General features: G+C 45.6%; 1 protein-coding gene across 2 annotated transcripts in view; it reads right to left on the reverse strand.

Annotated features, from left to right (window-relative positions):
• The window catches only part of DEPDC1B (DEP domain containing 1B), a 163,706-nt gene extending 151,369 nt beyond the window's left edge, over window positions 1-12,337 (reverse strand). Inside the window, exon 1 of one of the 2 annotated variants that reach the window (XM_030192280.1) lies at window positions 12,254-12,337. Coding sequence is in view for 1 of the 2 variants with exons in the window: in XM_030192279.1 (XP_030048139.1) it covers window positions 11,674-11,721 (48 nt within the window). In the remaining variant the exon portion in view is untranslated. Of the gene's footprint in view, window positions 1-11,673; window positions 11,893-12,253 lie in introns of those variants that run through there. The other variant, XM_030192279.1, reaches the window with a different exon arrangement.
• Between the last annotated feature and the right edge of the window lie 8,209 nt (window positions 12,338-20,546).

Below are 20,546 nucleotides of genomic sequence, written 5' to 3' on the forward strand. Positions count from 1 at the left end.
AAAGGACGACCTTAAGGCCGCCTCCAATCTTCTGTCTTGGGCGTCCTTTAGGGCCGTGCCACCTTCCACCGGCAAAGCCGTTTTCTTAGTCACCGCAGTGATTAAAGAATCCACGGTAGGCCACAGATAGGCCTCACGTTCACTTTCAGGCAAAGGATAGAGGCGGGACATAGCCCTAGCCACTTTGAGGCTCGCTTCCGGGACTTCCCATTGAGCCGAAATTAGGGTGTGCATGGCATCATGCACGTGGAAGGTTCTAGGCGGGCGTTTCGTCCCCAGCATAATGGCAGAGCCAACAGGGGCTGAGGGAGAGACGTCCTCCGGAGAGGAAATCTTCAAAATGCCCATGGCCTGCACTAACAGGTTGGGCAAATCCTCTGAGCTAAAAAGCCGCGCTGCAGAGGGGTCATCCGCTCCAACCGAGCGGGGATCCGTCTCCTCCAAGGAATCCGCAAAGGACCGTTGGGAGAACTCAGATACGCTGCCCTCATCTACATCGGAGGAGACAAGGTCCTCCAAGGCCTGGGAATCAACCCGAGGGCGTTTACCTCCGGGGACCTCAACCTCTTTACCAAACGAGGGAGCAGGGGCAGCGTTTTGCATAAGGAAGGCCTGATGCAGCAGCAAAACAAACTCGGGGGAGAAACCCCCCAGACTGTGCACTTCCGCAGCCTGGGCTACAGCCCTAGACGCACCCTCAACCGGCGCTCGCAAGAGCGGGGGAGAGACATGCTGCGCATCCAAAATGGCGTCCGGCGCGACACTCCGCGAAGGAGCCGCGCGGGAAAAACGGCGCTTAACTTTAGCCGCTTTGGTGCCGTCGCCCAAATTAAGGGCGTCCATGGCATTAATGTCTCCCTCAAGGGCTGCCCACGAAGAAGCCGTCCGAGCCGCGTGGCCGGCCAAGATGGCGGAGGCGAGCAGCGGGGGATGGGCGTTTATGGCGGGAAAAACCGCCACACCGGAGGAAGGACCGGGACACTCATCGGTCACGAAACTGTCACCCAACAAGGGCGAATCAGACTTTAAGACCCCCGCATCCCCTCTAGAAGCGCCTAAGCGATCCGGGGAGCGACTCTTTGCGCCCTCGCCCTCCGACGCCATATGCCACGTGGAGATCAATCGGGGAACCCCCTGCCCGCTATAAAAAGGTAAAAATTACCTGCTTTCTGCTCCGAGCTGTAACGACCTGGTGTCCCAGTGAGTAGCTGCAATAAACGTTTAAATAAACGTCGAAATAAACGCCTTTAAGGACGTTCAAAATTTTTTTATTTTTTTTTTTAACGGAGCCAGCGGGAGGGGGGAGAAAAGGAGGGACCTGGCGCCACCAGGTTTGCACTTGCTCAAGAAGAGCCCTCAACCCCAGGCACTCAACAAAACCTAAAAATTAGGCTTGGAGGCCTAGCCAGAGCTGCTGCTGTGTGTGACCACCACCTGCTGAGATAGAGAACATACTGAGGAGTTTCCGGCAGCACATGACCACATATAGGGAGGCAAAAGGATTGCTCTCTATCTCCACCTGCTGGTAGATGGACACAACCACCAGTCTATGGATTGATCAGCTTGATGATATGGAACTCCAATTTGCTGACCCAGTGGCAGATTCGTTTCCCCGACTTCCGAGGTCGACAATCCACCCGCGAATTTGAGTACCACCGGCTGCAAAGGAGGAAGTTGCGTCGGGGGAGACAACGATGTGTCAATTCCCTGGATCTCGGCGCCTCCCTGCGTCGAAAGATCAGCGGGACCTCCTGACGCTGTTAAAGTGGATTGCCGCGTAAGGAACTGCTCCAAGGACTGCTGGGCGGGTGTTGAAGTTAGGGAGGGCTGGGTCCTCACCCTTACGATCCCTTTTCTCTTGCTATGAGGCATAACAGCCAGAGATTTTAAGGAAAAATTCTTTCGGGGAAATTTTAGCAAGAGAAATTATAAATTCCAGCAGCGATGGGCTACTCACTGACGCGAGCAGTTGGTACCGCCGCCATCTTGCTCTGCCCCTTTCTATTCTAAGTTTTATATACTTCCCATTGTTCCAAAAGGATTTCACATTTAACAATATAAGAATCCTCTACAATACAGGAAAATTACAGAAATTGTCATCATATATTAACATCCTTTAAACAAAGTTTAAAATTTCTCCACTACTTTTAAATAAGTTTTCAAAGTCTTACTAAAAGTTGGATAGGATGGCAGACTTTTCATATTCATGGGCAACTATTCCAAAACCACGACCCCTGAAAAGGAAATAAATTTGACTTTAAATTGAACATTTTTTAAAATCAGGAAAGCCTAATTTCAAAATTCGGTAAAAACGCAAACTTCTTCCAGAAGAAAAAAATTCAAGCTTTTCTCCAAGTCCTTCTGAATTCAGCCCCAAAACTGGTGTAAACATCAGGTGGTAGGCTATCTTAAATCTAATGTGTTGGTGTACTGATAGTGGAGGAGTGGCCTAGTGGTTAAAGGGTGGTGGACTTTGGTCCTGGGGAACTGAGGAACTGAGTTCGATTCCCACTTCAGGCACAGGCAGCTCCTTGTGACTCTGGGCAAGTCACTTAACCCTCCATTGCCCAAGGTACAAATAAGTACTTGTATACAATATGTAAGCCACATTGAGCATGCCATGAGTGGGAAAGTGTGGGGTACAAATGTAACAAAAAAAAAAAAACAACAACAGGATATACTATCAAAATGGCCCAACCCAAAAATCAATCTGGCTGCAGTATTTTGTGGCAGCTGTAAACAGATAATTTACTGGTAGATAATTTACTAGTAACCAGAGAATATAAAAAGTTCCAATAATAAAGTTGAGGAAGCAAAATTGTCTGAAATAAAAATCCTAAAATCTTTATATTGTAAAGATGATCTTATTGCTCACAATTGGCTAAGTCTGAAAATTTGTTTTTGCTCAGTGCACCTATCTGCTTATCAAACAATAGGTTAGAATGTAAAATTCTTCCTAGGACTCTAGAATGATCTTCAATTTTCAAGATTTCACCTGAAGCCAATATCACTAAGCCTTATTTATAATGCCAAACCACAATATCTTATTCTTGTACTTAATTTTAAAAAGTGCTCTGTTGCCCACTTACCTACAATTGAAATATAATATTTAATAGATATATGATTTTTAATACATAAAAGGTCCTCTTAAAATTCTCTACAGCTAGAAATAAAAAGACAAATATCATCTGCATAAGACAGGTTCCAATATCTGAAAGATAATAACCAAAGGAACTTAGGTAAATATTGAATAATGACAGAGACTGGTGAACCCTGCAGTACACACCACAGCCAGGATTCCAACTAGATTATTTCCCATTTTTTCTTTTCACACTATAAAATGATTGTTAGGAATTGCTCAAACCAACCTAGCACTTTACCCGTCACAACTAATTCATTTAATTTAAAAAGGAGCATCAAAGGCTGCTGATATGTCTAATTGCAACAGTATGGGTTGCTGTCCTCTACTCAAAAAGTATCTTATCTTTGTAGTAAGGACAAGTAGTAATGTTGCCGTATTATGTCGGGGTCTGAAACCATATTGAGTCTTGTGCAATATATTTTGGGCCCCTTTTACAAGCTGCAGCAGAAAGGGGGACTACGCTGGTATCGGTGCAAAAGGTAAGTCTTTCTTTTCTTCAGGAAATGGCCGTGTGGCAAGTGAAGTACTTGTCACACAGCCATTTTGGGGGAGCCCTCACCACTACCCACTTAGGTGGCGGTAAGGGCTCCCACTGTAACATAGCGGTAACTAGGCAGTGCACGGCACTGCACAATTACCATTGGATACACACCGGCACTACAAAAATAATATTTTTGTAGCGCCAGATATGACAGAGCACTGGGGATGGGAACTACTGCCAGGCTGCTGCGGTAGCTCAGCGGTACTTCCTTTTTAGCACACGGTAAGCCTGTGTTGGGCTTACCGCTGCTTTGTAAAAGTGCCCTTTAGTGGTTCTATAAAATCCTGAAGCTGCTCATTTACTAAGAATGCTAAAAGTTTAGCCATCCATGGGATGCTTGCAATCCGGTGATAACTTTTAACCTTTGTCAAATCTGCTCCGATTGATTTTGGTAAAGGGATTTAAACTATTTCTGAGACAGTCTCGAGATAACAACTTAACTGCAGTATTACATTAATAGACTCGGTCAACCAATTTAAAATACTCAACGAAAATTTATTCAACAAGTAAGATGGACATACGCTTGGTCTAAGAAAAGTGACAACTTTTAAAGTCTGACCAAAATCTTTCTAACTGATGCAGATGAAAGCCTTTCAAATCTTTCCCATAAATCACCATGAATATTGTTAACTTGCTTGTTCAAAGAAGTTACTATAAGGGTTACCTAAATTAACCTCTGAAAAAGACTGTCTAATTTTATTCACCTTATCCTGGAAAAACTGCACAAAATCTTCTGCCTTAGGTTGTAAAAATCCAGGAATTTTTTTTAATTAGGATTTATTTACCACCTTTTTGAAAGAATTCACTCAAGGCAGTGTACAGTAAGAATAACCATAAGCAACAGACAATAACAGAAGTAAAAATATTCAAATAACAATACAAAGTACAGCATAGTATACTACTTACAATGTGTGAACACAATATGTAACAGAACATTTTAATAGACAGCGTAGGGTATAAGGAATTGTTTGTAAAGCATCTGTATTAATCAAATTCTCAAAAACTTTGAAAAGCACTTTAGAAGAATTATCAGATTTCCTAATTTCCTGACTAAAAAAAAAAACCAAAATCTTTTTTTCACTTTTTTTCAGTTTACATAGGATTGATTTATCCTTATTTTTCCTTCAAACTCGTTCCAACCGTCTGCAAGATCTGTCAGACTGCTTCTTGCTTATGGATTCACATTCTAATTAAAAGCTTCTACCATTCTGGTATAATTTAATTTATATTATTACTTGTGATTCTATTAATATTTTATTTAATTTTCATCAGTCTAGAACAAAAAAATTAAAAGGGTTAAACAGTTTAAAAAGTTTCTGAATGTAATCCTTGGTTAAAATATTAGTTTTACCTTTGGAACGGGAGGGGTGGCGACCTGTTTTTGACCCAGGTACTGGGATGAATATATATATAAGTTTTTAGGGTCCTGGAGGCAAGCCAGAACGGGAGCCACCACAGAAGAAGCCAGGAACCTGTGAAACACATCCGTCCACCTGCTGGAGACAGAGAATACTGAGTGGCCAGGCAGCATCACGTCCAATGTGCACAGTGCAGATCACTGCTCTCTTATCTCTACCTGCTGATAGACGGACACAACCCACAGGTCTCTGGATTCATCTGCTGCTTACGCTAAGTAATATGGACTACAAACAATACACTGCTTTGGGATCTAAGTTTAAAACCAGGACCAGCCAAAAAGTCTTCCTTCTGGAATGGGTAACTTGGCAGCTCTGGAAATATTTGAATAAGCACACTTAATTGAAAGGATATAGGTGAGCTCCCTTAAACATATTATGAGCCTTAATTTGGATTTGCTATGGAAAAAGGTAGAAAGACTTGTGCAAGATCTTTTAATATCCTTTTCCCCAATTACACTTTCAATGTGAAAGAACTTATAGAGTATATTATCAAGGTGAAAACTCCCATTTTAATGCATTTCGAATTTCTTTGACAGCAGAATGTGAAAAATGAATAAGCATTTGAAGAGTTTTTCAAGGGAATGCATACAGTGAAACAAAACTGCTGTTTAAAAACAGGCAGATGTTTTACTAATAAAAATAAATGCAATATGGGCTAAGAATAGCATCCAGCGCCTGAGGATTAGTATTTCCAAATACCCAGCTCATCTCTACAAGCTAAACTTTCCCTGCTGTTAGTAAACCTTCTGTCACAATTAGAGCACTGGGAGGGGTTAAATCTTTGCTGGCTAGGCAGGACTCATTCAATTAAAATGATCATACTCCTCAAACTACTCTACCTCTTTATGGTGCTTCCCATTGCTTTGCCCTGGGGCTTCTTCCAACATTTTACAAACAATGCATCCCACTATATCTGGAAGAAAAAGCCACCCAAGATCAAGCGCTTTATGTTATATCAACTAAAAGCAGTGCTTTTTTTGTGCCGGTACGGTGTACCGGCACCTTTTTCCTGAGGTCCTGCTCCCGCGCTCTGTTGAAATATTACCCGGTCGCGATTCTTCTCTCTCCCCTGCCCTCCGCTCCATGTCCAGCGATTCTCTCTCCCCTCCCCTCCCTGTCCAGCATGTCCCCTCTCTCTCCTCTGCAAGTCGTGGCGAACCGGTCCAGAAGTGAAGGCAGCAGAGAGGCAGGCACACAGCAGGCAGGTTCGTCTTCGTCTCCTCTCGCGCTGCTTCCCTCTCAGCACGTCCCGCCCTCGCGCGCTGAGAGGGAAGCAATGCAAGAGGAGACGAAGACGAACCTGCCTGCTGAGTGCGTGCGTGCCTGCCTCATTGCTGCCTTCACTTCCGGACCGGTTCGCCGCGACTTGGAGAGGGGAGGGCAGGGGAGAGAGGCGACGTGCTGGACAGGGAGGGGAGAGAGAATCACTGGACATGGAGGGGAGGGCAGGGGAGAGAGAATCGCTGGACAAGGAAGGGAGGGCAGGGGAGAGAGGAGACTCGCTGGACATGGAGGGGAGGGAAGGGGGGAGAGGAGACATGCGGAGGGCAGGGTACAGAGGACGGAGAATTGCCGGGCATTGATGAGGGGAGGGCTGGGGAGGGAGGTGAGAGAGAATCGCTGGACATGGAGGGGAGAGGAGAGAGGAGACTCGCTGGACATGGAGGAGAGGGCAGGGGGGGGGAGAGGAGACATGCTGGACATGGGCAGGGGAGGGCAGGGGAGAAAGGAGAATCACTGGGCATGGGTGGCTGGACATGGGTGGATGGAGGAGAGGGCAGAGAGAGAGAAGAAATGCTGGACATGGATGGAGGGGAGGGAAGAGTGAGGAAGGAGATGAGGGAAAAGGAAGAGAGGAGAAAAACTGCACATGGATGAAGAAAATAGGCAGAAGCTGGATCCACTGGACAGTCAAGTCTGCGGAGTAGGACCCAGCTTTTACTTACGGATGTAGGGCAAGAAATGAAGAAGAAAGGCGGAAAGTAAAGAAATAAATGGAAAGGAAGCCCTAGAAACGGAGTTAAGAGGACAGATAGCAACAGAATCGGATATTGGGCCAGCATGATCAGAAAAACAGTCACCAGACAACAAAGGTAGAAAAAAATCATTTCATTTTAGTGTCTGGAATATGTCCAATTTGAGAATTTACATCTGCTGTTACAGGTCCAGTATCCCACTAGGGATACTGGACCTGTAACAGCTTACAGAAATTATTTATAATGAATAAAAATCACATTATTTTTTCTCCTATACTAGTATAATATTTTCAATGATGTCTGTTTATATGCGCCATGGGTGTGGCTATAATAGAGGTGGAGCCATGTGTGGTGACTCCGCCCACAATGAGTACCGGCACCTTTTTTTCTACAAAAAAAGTACTGACTAAAAGTAAACGGGGGTACAAGAGTTCCACACAAAACTGTGGCTACAAATTGAACTGACTCTTCTGGGAGACACTTCATTATGGGCATTGCCCTGGTTGCCCAAGCCTAACCTTTTGAATTGTATTAGAAGGGTGAATCTAAATAAGCAAATGCCATTACAAACACGGCTGACCTTATACAGTGGGGGAAATAAGTATTTGATCCCTTGCTGATTTTGTAAGTTTGCCCACTGACAAAGACATGAGCAGCCCATAATTGAAGGGTAGGTTATTGGTAACAGTGAGAGATAGCACATCACAAATTAAATCCGGAAAATCACATTGTGGAAAGTATATGAATTTATTTGCATTCTGCAGAGGGAAATAAGTATTTGATCCCCCACCAACCAGTAAGAGATCTGGCCCCTACAGACCAGGTAGATGCTCCAAATCAACTCGTTACCTGCATGACAGACAGCTGTCGGCAATGGTCACCTGTATGAAAGACACCTGTCCACAGACTCAGTGAATCAGTCAGACTCTAACCTCTACAAAATGGCCAAGAGCAAGGAGCTGTCTAAGGATGTCAGGGACAAGATCATACACCTGCACAAGGCTGGAATGGGCTACAAAACCATCAGTAAGACGCTGGGCGAGAAGGAGACAACTGTTGGTGCCATAGTAAGAAAATGGAAGAAGTACAAAATGACTGTCAATCGACAAAGATCTGGGGCTCCACGCAAAATCTCACCTCGTGGGGTATCCTTGATCATGAGGAAGGTTAGAAATCAGCCTACAACTACAAGGGGGGAACTTGTCAATGATCTCAAGGCAGCTGGGACCACTGTCACCACGAAAACCATTGGTAACACATTACGACATAACGGATTGCAATCCTGCAGTGCCCGCAAGGTCCCCCTGCTCCGGAAGGCACATGTGACGGCCCGTCTGAAGTTTGCCAGTGAACACCTGGATGATGCCGAGAGTGATTGGGAGAAGGTGCTGTGGTCAGATGAGACAAAAATTGAGCTCTTTGGCATGAACTCAACTCGCCGTGTTTGGAGGAAGAGAAATGCTGCCTATGACCCAAAGAACACCGTCCCCACTGTCAAGCATGGAGGTGGAAATGTTATGTTTTGGGGGTGTTTCTCTGCTAAGGGCACAGGACTACTTCACCGCATCAATGGGAGAATGGATGGGGCCATGTACCGTACAATTCTGAGTGACAACCTCCTTCCCTCCGCCAGGGCCTTAAAAATGGGTCGTGGCTGGGTCTTCCAGCACGACAATGACCCAAAACATACAGCCAAGGGAACAAAGGAGTGGCTCAGGAAGAAGCACATTAGGGTCATGGAGTGGCCTAGCCAGTCACCAGACCTTAATCCCATTGAAAACTTATGGAGGGAGCTGAAGCTGCGAGTTGCCAAGCGACAGCCCAGAACTCTTAATGATTTAGAGATGATCTGCAAAGAGGAGTGGACCAAAATTCCTCCTGACATGTGTGCAAACCTCATCATCAACTACAGAAGACGTCTGACCGCTGTGCTTGCCAACAAGGGTTTTGCCACCAAGTATTAGGTCTTGTTTGCCAGAGGGATTAAATACTTATTTCCCTCTGCAGAATGCAAATAAATTCATATACTTTCCACAATGTGATTTTCCGGATTTAATTTGTGATGTGCTATCTCTCACTGTTACCAATAACCTACCCTTCAATTATGGGCTGCTCATGTCTTTGTCAGTGGGCAAACTTACAAAATCAGCAAGGGATCAAATACTTATTTCCCCCACTGTATGTATCTCTCCTTCCAAACAGATGTTTTCTCTCAACTGCAATAATGTATGCACCAGGTTTTCTGCCTGGTAAATTAGACGGTGCCTATAAAAGATGGGCCATCTTCTATTTTTGCACCCTGGACTAACTGTGGGTAAACAGAGAGATTCTCCCTTTCATTGATCTTATTGATGAATATCGACTAACCCAAGGAGATGGCTTTTGTTACCAACAAATTAAAGATTTTATTATAACAAGGCTAGCAAAGAACTCTGCCTGCAGGAGAAATCCTTGACAGAGCCTAGAAGTCAGGCTGTGATTTCATCACCTGCTTAAGGTATTCTAATCTAGTACCACAATTGAAAATGGATTAAAAAATTCTATATTGATGGTACTACACCCCTGTGCGGCTGTATCAGATGTTTAATACAGGATCCACTCTTTGTTTGAGGCAATGTGAGGCACAAGGGGACTTTTACCATATTTGGTGGTCCTGTCCTAACGCACAGCAATTTTGGAAGAATATCATCACCCTGCTGCAGCAAATTACACACATCTCTTACCCTTCTACAGCAGACACCTGCCTCCTGCACTTCAAAGCCCCAATGGTTAAAGCAGCAACTTTGCTATTCGACTCCTTCACTGTAGGTAAGATACTATTGACCCAATTTTGGAAACAAATCAAATCAATACACCAACACTGGATTCAGTATTGCGCAAATTAGACTTTATTCCCCAGATTCTACATATGGTGCTTTGGTTGTGCAAATAAAATTTGGACACATGTGCAACTTAACTAAATAATGAGCCAATCAGCGCCAATAATTGAGCAATAACAAGCAATTTATCAGCACTACGGTAAAATTAGTCCTTACTTGATAATTTTCTTTCCATTACTTCCAACCGATCTTCCAACATTACTTCCAAAGAAATGCAAAGTGATGCACTAAGGGAGTAGAAATCCACGGGAGACGTATGTGTTAGGTGGTGAGAGTCTGATATGTACAGACGGGGACAGGGATCTTGGGGTGATAGTATCTGAGGATCTGAAGGCGACGAAATAGTGTGACAAGGCGGTGGCCGTAGCTAGAAGGTTGCTAGGCTGTATAGAGAGAGGTGTGACCAGCAGAAGAAAGGAGGTGTTGATGCCCCTGTATAAGTCGTTGGTGAGGCCCCACCTGAGTATTGTGTTCAGTTTTGGAGGCCGTATCTTCCAATGTGGTATATATCATTCAGTGTAAAAAATGTAACGAAGGATGCTATATTGGAGAAACAGGCCAGATGCTTAAGACAAGATTCAATCTGCACAGACATCACATGAAAATAGCTGGTGCCAGTCAAGCCCCCACCCCTGTGGGCCAACACTTCAAAAGACCAGAACACTGCACCAGTGATTTCACAGTAAGAATACTGAAAGGTAATTTTAAAACAATACAGGAACGTAAGACCTTTGAAATAAGAATGATTGAATATTTTGACACCCAACAAACAGGACTTAATAAGGATCTGGGTTTTCTAACCCATTATAAACCATAAAGCTGTATTTCTCTGTTTATTACCCTCCTCTCACCTACCAACACCCATCCTGTTAGAATATCAATGAAATGCTTTGATGTTCCCATGCATACCCCCACTCTCCCACTCTGTCAGACTTCAAAGTAATGCTTTGATGTTTCTCTTATATATACTATCTGCTAACACATTTGCTTATTGCCGATCTGACAAAGGACAACCTTCGAAAGCTAATCAAGAAATGTATTAAGTCATGTCCAATAAAAAAGGTATCATCTTATTTTCTTTTCCATGTTTTATTTTGTTTGATTTCTATTGTACTAATTAAAAGATAGTTTTAAAAAAAAGAAGTATACTAAAGATTTGATTACATACTCACATGATTTCCTTTTAACATGTCACCATTTTTGGATATTACACAATCAGAAACAAAAAACACAAGAAAAATAAGAATGCTTTTAATTTGATATGGTTTGATTTTTTTTAATTAAACTTTAAAGTAGACTAACAGAGCAGCCACACTAGTTTATCCAGACCACTTCATGTTATAACTTACTTTTCATTCCTTCTGATTTTAAAATACATTATATTAAGCTGAAACGTTTGGGTAAATATAATGTGTTCATTGGCAACATGCAAAACACTAAAAGCCTGTAGTACAAATCTATCATTGGATCTTCAATAAAGGAGGGGGTGACCATCCTCGCTCCCCCCCCCCCCCCCCCCCCCCCTCTAAAAATGTGAGCCTGAGCCACCGATACCAATACAAACACCATCCCAAACAGCCACGGAAGTGACGCGCTGTAAGTAAAAGAGATGGAATGGAACTCCAACAGAGACCAAGGGCAATAGCTTAAACACCGCGAGAGAGTACTCAGTTACCTGCAACGGGCGTGGAGAGAAAAAAATAGGGAACATACTCACCAGTTTCGTAGCTCGATAAGGCCCGGGACCGATTATTTTGTGCTCCATTCAACCCGGACGCCCAACCTACAGCCAGAACCCCATGTAAACTCGGCCGGGCACCCGGCTCTCCCACAAACTGCGGTCCGGCCCGGGAGTGGAGATAAGAAAACAACCCACGATACGAATCACCTAGGAAACACACGACTCCTTCACCCTTCCCTTTGCAGTTTGAATCGCGTGCCTTGCGAACAGCGAGCTCCAATTGGTCTATGGAGTGTTACGTACACGGAACTGAAGCTCGCGTATAATCTGCCGCGGAATGTATAGGCAGGTGAGTGAGAACTGTTAACGGAACTTCTTGCGTTCTTGGTTGGTTAAGGTTTATCCACTCTGGAATTATTGCAAAGGTTGATGTTTAAGAATCGGCTTTGTTAGAAAGACAACTGAGAACTGGCTTAAGTTTCTGTTTAACTTTATGGAGTGGAGGAATGTGAAAGTGGATTCTGAACAGTAAGGTTTGAGGGCGGGGGTTTAACGTGTACGAGAGAAAGGAACAAGGAAGGAAGGGAATAACGTGTGTGAAAAATGAGTTGCTTACCTGTAACGGTAGTTTTTCGTGAACAGATCACATAGTCACATAGATGAATTGACATCACGATGACGTAGTGTACCCGGCCCTTCTGGAAGCTCTAAATAAAAAAAAAACCAAAAACACTTCACTGGCATGTCCCTAACTTCCTGCTCCTGTCTGAGTTGTAATAGCCAATAACCACACCCGCAGTCTTTCATGAATAGCAATCGCCAACGCTGGGAAGGAGGGAGGGACTGTGTGGCTATGTGATCTTCTGTCAACAGGGAACTACCGTTGCAGCAGGTAAGCAACTCTCATTTCTCTATGGAACAGAAGATCAGATAGCCACATAGATGCATACTCACTAGCTATGGACAGGTAAAAGACTGAAAAGCATATAGTATACAATATGTATATTCAGTGCTTTTTTTGTATAAAAACGGTGCTCTATAGAAATGCTAAATAGTAGTAGTAGTACTCATTGTGGGCGGGGGTCACCACATATAACCCCACCCCTATTATAGCCACACCCCTTATACCAGCCACAGCGCATCAAACATATAAATGGCGAGTGACCATACTCACTCGCAAATGCGCAGTAGAGACTTCCCTCTCCCACCAAAACGTGATGACGGGGGCGGGACAGAGAGGGAACTGCCGACGTCGCTACCGCTCCCCCCCCCCCGAGGTCGTCACCGTCCCCCTCCACCCGGCCCGAGCACTCTCTTCAGTATTGAATTTACATCGCCGACACGCAGCAGGCAGATCAGCTGAGCTCCGGTCCAGGGTTGCCAGGTGGAAAATATTTTTCCAGCCTAAAGGAGCCCAAAATCCGCCCAAACTCAAACCCCGCCCCTGACACCCCCGCCCCCGCGTCATCACCCCCGCCCCCGCCGTCATCAACCCCGCCCCTGCCGTCATCGGCCCCGCCTCCCACGTCTCTAACCCCGCCTCCCACGTCTCTAACCCCGCCTCCCACGTCACTAACCCCGCCCAAAAACGTCACTAACCCCGCCCACCGCGGCCGAAAAAGCCACCTAAAAAAACCGCCCGAAGCACAAAAACCAGCCCAAAAAACCGCAACCCGCCGCGGGCAAAAATTTGCCGCGGCGGGTCGCGGAAAACCGCCCAATTGGGCGGTAAAACCGGCCACCTGGCAACACTGCTCCGGTCGGCCTTCCCTGCCTGTGTCCCGCCCTCGCCGACGTTACGTCACACGAGGGTGGGACACAGGCAGAGAAGGAAGGTCCGACGGGAGCTCAGCTGATCTGCCTGCTGTGTGTCGGCGATGTAAGTTCAATACCGAAGAGAGTGCTCGGGCCAGTAGGAGTAGGGGGGCGGCGACTCCGGGGGGGGGGGGGGACCGGTAGCGGCGACCTCGAGGGGGGAAGGGCAACAGCGACCTCGGGGGGCCCTGCAGCGGCGAGGGGAGGGGGCCTTGGAAAAACCCCATACTAGCCCGTATTAACGGGCTCAACGGCTAGTATAAACAGACATCATCATTGAAAATATACTAGTATAGGAGAAAAAAATAACATGATTTTTTTCATTATAAATAACTTCTGTAAGCTGTTACAGCTCCAGTATACCCAGTGCAAAATAAGACAGCAGATGTAAATTCTCAAATTGGACATATTCCAAACACTAAAATGAAAATAAAATGATTTTTTCTACCTTTGTTGTCTGGTGACTTTGTTTTTCTGATCATGCTGCTATCTGTCCTCTTAACTCCGTTTCCAGGGCTTCCTTTCCATTTATTTCTTTACCTTTCCTCCTTTCTCCTTCATTTCTTGCCCTACATCCGTAAGTAAAAGCTGGGTCCTACTCCGCAGACTTGACTGTCCAGTGGATCCAGCTTCTGCCTATTTTCTTCATCCATGTGGTTTTTCTCCTCTCTTCCTTTTCCCTCATCTCATCTCCTTCCTCACTCTTCCCTCCCCTCTATCCACCCATGTCCAGCGACTGTCTTCTCTCCCCCTGCCCTCCCGTCCAGCCACCCATGTCCAGCGATTGTCCTCTTTCCCCTGCCCCCTCCAGCTACCCATACCCAGCGATTGCCTTCTCTCGCCTGCCCCCCCCTCCAGCCACCCATACCCAGCGATTGTCCTCTCTCCCCTGCCCCCCCCCCCCTCAAGCCACCCATACCCAGCAATTGTCCTCTTTCCCCTGCTAATATACCAAAGCCTGAATTTCTCCAATATGGCACGCAGATGTGATGGTAAGAAGAAAAGCTGTTTTCCAAGTCATGAATTTAAAATCTGATGTAAGCATAGGTTCAAAGTGTGGATGCATAAGTTGATTAAGAACCTTAAGTGTCACGGTCGTCAACGTCCGTGCCTTGCTCGTCAGTGCCCTATTTCATCTAGACCCTTTAGTTTTTCGTGCAGTTCTAGCCAGTGACCTGTGGGGTCACTGTAAAGTGGTGAAAGCCAAGCTGGTGATGTCATCAGTGCTGAGCCCTTCTTAAGATGGCTTCTGTGTGCACTCAGTGTTCTGGCAATAATCCCTGATTGAGCTCAGGCCTGCCCGAGGCTTTGCTAGTTCCATCTGCAGTTTCATTGTCAGGCTGTAGCCTGAAGCATTGCTGCAGCTTTCTCCTTGCTCTGTTTCAGTGAAGCCTGCTTCCAAGTCTTAGAGTTCTGAGAGCTTCTCGCCCTTCAGCTGAGTCCCTGGTCGCGGGCTGCAGTGAGTAGGTCCTGTGCTGTGTTTTGGACTGTGTGTGCTGGGACGAGAAGTATCCCTGGACGAGGAGGACTGTGCTTGGAGCACGGAGGGATCTGTGGGCTGTTCCTGGTTCCTGCGCTGTACACCTGTGTGTCTTTTGCCTGGGGAGCATTCAGCTCAGGCTTTTCAGAGACTGTTACTGACCTACTTGCCTTGGGAGTAGAGAGTTGCACGGGGACAGAAATCTTACCCATCCCCTGCCGTCCCTGCTGGAATCTTGCCCATCCCCTGCCGTCCCTGCTGGAATCTTGCCCATCCCCGCAAAAGTTTAACCCATCCCAACCCGTCCCTGCAAGAATTTAACCCATCCCCACTCATCCCCGTAAGAATTTAATGGTACATAAAATAAAATTCCAGTCAGCTCCCTCAGTCTCTCTCTGGATTTGAGCCACAGCACTGTAGGCAAGGAAGGAACAGAAGTTGGAACACTCTGGTGTGCACATGTAAGACTTGTCTCCGATTCACTTGCACTGTGTGCTGAGAGGTCGCCACATGCACGCGCCAGTAGGTCAGGTGACATCTGATTCTCGTGCCTGTGTCAGAGCTGAGGTCTGTGCACCAGCCTGGTAGCAAAGAGGATTAATAGTAACATAGTAAGTGACAGCAAATAGACCTGAACAGTCCATCCACTCTGCCAGTAGTCACACTCATGATCAATTCATCATTAAATCAACGAGTGTGATATTATATACTTGATTATGGTCTTTCTTTCGTGTTTCTGAAACAAAGGCCACAGACGTCTATCTGGTCTTATCCTTATGTTCCAACTACTGGAGTTGCTGTTGAAGCCCACTCCAGTCTATTCGTCTTCTCATTTGTGGGACACAGACTGTAAAAGTCTGTCCAGCACTGTCCTCATGTTCCAGCCACTGAAGTTGCTGTCTAAGCCCTTTCCAGCCCATCCTAAACCAGATTGCCATGTATGAGACACAGACCATACAAGTCTGCCAGGTATCAACCCTAGTTCATCACAGCCAGAGTCGCCATCTAAGCGTCACTTGACACATCCACACACATGCAGCCATTTAAGGTTAGGTTTTATATAACTTCCATTTTCTAATTAGAGATCCTCTGTGTTCATCCCATGCCTTTTTGAATTCCATCATCATTTGTGACTCTACCACCTCCTTAATGGAAGACTTTCCACATTTGTGCTGTTAAAGCAAGGAAGAAGAAGAGGAGGAGAAGACAGCACTCAAAGAAATTCGTATTCAGTAGATGAGAGGCTGGTGCAGGTGCAGCTTACACTTCTACGAGAAGACTGCAGAACTGCTTCCATCCCCGCGGGAACCCCGCAGGAACTGCCTCCTTTCCCGCGGGACCTCCGCAGAGCTGCTTCCATCCCCGCGGGAACCCCACAGGAACTGCCTCCGTTCCCGTGCAGCTCTCTACTTGGGAGCATTCAGCTCAGGCATTTCAGAGACTGTTATTGATTTGCTTGCCTTGGGAGCATTCAGCTCAGGCGGTTCAGAGACTGTTTGTTTCTACAAGAAACTATTTTGAGTTCCTTTGCTTTGCTTCTGCTCATCTCCTGCTTCTGAGAGAGCTTGCCGCGGTGGTCCCACAGCTTACATGAGAGTCCTGACAGAATGAACTTTTATCTGACTGCCAGCGGTCTCACCGCTTCCAGCTAAGTGCTACTGCCTTCTGTTGCCCACCAGGGCTTGTGCTCTTATGTTGGCTTCTCTTGTACAGCTAGGCTGTCTTACTATTTGCCAATATTGCATGCTTAAGGTTTTGTTTTGCTTTAGCTAGTGTTAGGATGTGCAGCTAGGCTGCTTATTGTCCTCTCTTCTCTTACATTATTGCTGAGCTGTTTGCCTTTTGCGTTGTGTTTCTTTTGCTGCCATTAAAGTTACCTTAGTTCACCTCCACTTGCAATCCAGTCCAGTTCTTTGGGAGACTCTTGGGACTCCATCTACCCCGAGGTGGTTGAGTGATCCTCACGCGGCCACCTCTGGGCCTAGGGCTCACAAACGTCACATTAAGATCCTAAACTACTGGTGGCTGTTGAATAGGTGGGTGTAAATTTAATAACCCTTTCATGAATCTTTTAGTTATAAGATGTCGGAATAATGTAATATCATGAAAAACTGAAAATGCTACTAAATATACTGTGATCGAAGAACCAGACAATCCACTGTTGGAAAGATGCACAAGATAATCCAAGACCTTTGAAATGGAACACATGAATGGTTCCACATGTTTAGAAGTACACCAAACAACAAATCGATGCCATTTTGATGCGTAAGACTTTCTCGTGGAGAGTTTCCTAGAAGCTAATAAGACATCTATGACTGGTTTGGAAAATATAGGAGATGTTATTCCGTGAGGTGAAGACGCCAAGCTGCTAAATGGAGTCTGTTTATGACCTGATGCAGAAGAATGTTGTTTTGCTATGTTAGCAGATCCTGACACTGAGGAAGCATTAGAGGAGGCATGGAAACCATGGCTGTTTTGGCCAATATGGTGCTATCAATAGTATAGATGCCTTTCCTGAACTGCCTTTCTCAACGTCCTTGAAATGGAGGGAATGCGTATAACAGATGGGATGTCCATGGAATGGAGAACGCACCCTCTGCTATTCATCTCTAACTGGGCCACCTTGAGCAAAATTTGGGGCACTTGTTCATCGGGAATGCAAATAGATCTCTGTCCAGGGTACCCCACTGAGTAAATATTTCTGGCATAACTGTGGTCTTTTGAGATCATTCGTGAGGCCGAAGTTTCCTGCTTAAGGAGTCCGCTAGAACATTTTCTATCCCCGGAAGATATGAAGTCTGGATTGTTGAGTGGAGAGCTAGAACCAACTTCCAAATCTGGACTTCTGAACAGAGTGTTTGAGATCCTATCCCTCCCTGCTTGTTGATGTAAAACATCGCTACTTAGTTGTCCATGCAAACGTGAATGACCTGATGAGAGAGGTGTTGATAAAGTTTGAACTGCTAAATTTATTGCTCTCAGCTTGAGAAAATTGAGGGAATATTGAGATTCCTGATGAGTGCAAACTCCGAGTTGATAAATGATCCATATGAGCTCCCTATCCCAGCTCGGATGCGACTATTGTCAAAACCTTGGTAGGAGTTGGAATTTGAAATGGTGCTTCCAGAAGTAAGTTAACAACAATCTTTTGATTCCCTGAGTTAGAAAAATCTTTACCACAGCGGATGTAGGCCCTGAATCCATCTGTCTTCTAAATACCATTGTAGAGGTCTAATGTAAAGACGAGCTAATGGAATGACAGTCACTGTTGATGTCATGTGACCTAACAGAACTAATAGAGTTCTGGCTGGGTTCACTGAAACTGATTGAACGTGAAGAACAAGCTGTTTTATTATTTCTGATCTGATTAGCGGTAAGCGAACTAGTGGAATTAATGAAATTAAATCTGCTCCTAAAAACCGAAGGTTTTGTATTGGGATCAAATGTGATTTTTTGTAATTTATTAGAAAACCTAACTTGGAAAGGAGGTGACTTGTAAGATTCAATGCTGCAAGGTTAATTTGTGGAGTTTTTGCTACAATTAGCCAATTGTCTTGATAGGGATACAGCATTATTCCTTGATGATGGTGATAGGCTACTGCTGCCACTATGCATTTGGTGAATACCCTGGGAGCTGAAGTGAGACCGAATGGAAGGACTTTGAATTGATAATGCTGATGATCTACTACAAAACATAGGAAACATCTGGATCAAGGATGGATAGGAATATGTAGATAGGCATCTTGAAGATCTATTGATGTCATCCATACATCTTGCTGAAGAAAAGGAATTAGCGCTGCCAGTGTAGTCATTTGAAATTTCTCTTTTCATATATATTTGTTCAACTTCCGCGGTCTAAAATTGCTCTGATTCCTCCTCTTTTTTTCTGAATGAGGAAGTACTTCGAATAAAACCCTGTGTTCCTCTGCACCTGAGGTACTATCTCTATATGGCTTGAGCCCAGAGTAATCTGTGTACTTCCTGGCTTAACAGAACATGTGAGTGTAGACCTAGCTGGTAATGTAATTGAGTCCTGACAGGTGGACAAATGAGAAAATTTAATTGATAAAGCTGCTGAATGATTTTTAGAATCCATTTGTCTGTAGTTATTTGTGACCATGCACTGAAGAACCTTTGAAGTCTGCCTCCTACTGGTATATCGGAATACTGGGGAGGGTCAAAAAGTAGGTGGCTGCTTCTGCTGGATTGTAGAAACAGAACATGTGAGTGTAGACCTAGCTGGTAATGTAATTGAGTCCTGACAGGTGGACAAATGAGAAAATTTAATTGATAAAGCTGCTGAATGATTTTTAGAATCCATTTGTCTGTAGTTATTTGTGACCATGCACTGAAGAACCTTTGAAGTCTGCCTCCTACTGGTATATCGGAATACTGGGGAGGGTCAAAAAGTAGGTGGCTGCTTCTGCTGGATTGTAGAAACCAGGGCCGTGCCTAGGGTCTCTGGCGCCCCCCTGCAGACTATCAGTTGGCGGCGGCCCTCCCCCCCGTGAAAATGATCGCTCACCACTTGCCACACTGACAGGAATTGTCAGCAATATTCTTAGAAACAAATTGCTATACATTGCAAAATAAGATAGCAGATGTAAATTCTCAAAGTGGACATATTCCAAACACTAAAATGAAAATAAAATGATTTTTTTCTACCTTTGTTGTCTGGTGACTTTCTTTTTCTGATCATGCTGGCCCAGTATCTGATTCTGCTGCTATCTGTCCTCTTAACTCCGTTTCCAGGGCTTCCTTTCCATTTATTTCTTTCCTTTCCTCCTTTCTTCTTCATTTCTGGTCCTTAGCTTCTACCTATTTTGTTCATCCATGTGCAGTTTTTCTCCTCTCTTCCTTTTCCCTCATTTCATCTCCTTCATCTCTCTTCCCTCCCCTCTATGTCCAGCAATTTCTCCTCTCTCCCTGAGCCCTGCCCACCCAATCCATGCCCATCCATGCTCCTCTGTCCCCTGCCCCCTCCATTCATCCTTTTCCAGCAATTCCCCTCTCTCCCTGAGCCCTGCCCTCCCAATCCATGCCCATCTGGCCCCTGCCCCCTCCATTCATCCTTTTCCAGCAATTCTCCTCTCTCCCTGAGCCCTGCCCTCCCAATCCATGCCCATCCATGCTCCTCTGTCCCCTGCCCCTCCATTCATCCTTTTCCAGCAATTCCTCTCTCTCCCTGAGCCCTGCCCTCCCAATCCATGCCCATCCATGCTCCTCTGTCCCCTGCCCCCTCCATTCATCCTTTTCCAGCAATTCCCCTCTCTCCCTGAGCCCTGCCCTCCCAATCCATGCCCATCCATGCTCCTGTGTCCCCTCCATTCATCCCTATCCAGCAATTCCCCTCTCTCCCTGAGCCCTGTCCTCCCAATCCATGCTCCTCTGTCCCCTGCCCCCTCCATCCATCCCTTTCCAGCAATTCCCCTCTCTCCCTGAGCCCTGCCCTCCCAATCCATGCCCATCCATGCTCCTCTGTCCCCTGCCCCCTCCATTCATCCCTATCCAGCAATTCCCCTCTCTCCCTGAGCCCTGCCCTCCCAATCCATGCCCATCCATGCTCCTCTGTCCCCTGCCCCCTCCATCCATCCCTTTCCAGCAATTCCCCTCT

Source organism: Microcaecilia unicolor, chromosome 2, assembly GCF_901765095.1.
Source record: "Microcaecilia unicolor chromosome 2, aMicUni1.1, whole genome shotgun sequence".
Taxonomy (NCBI): domain Eukaryota; kingdom Metazoa; phylum Chordata; class Amphibia; order Gymnophiona; family Siphonopidae; genus Microcaecilia; species Microcaecilia unicolor.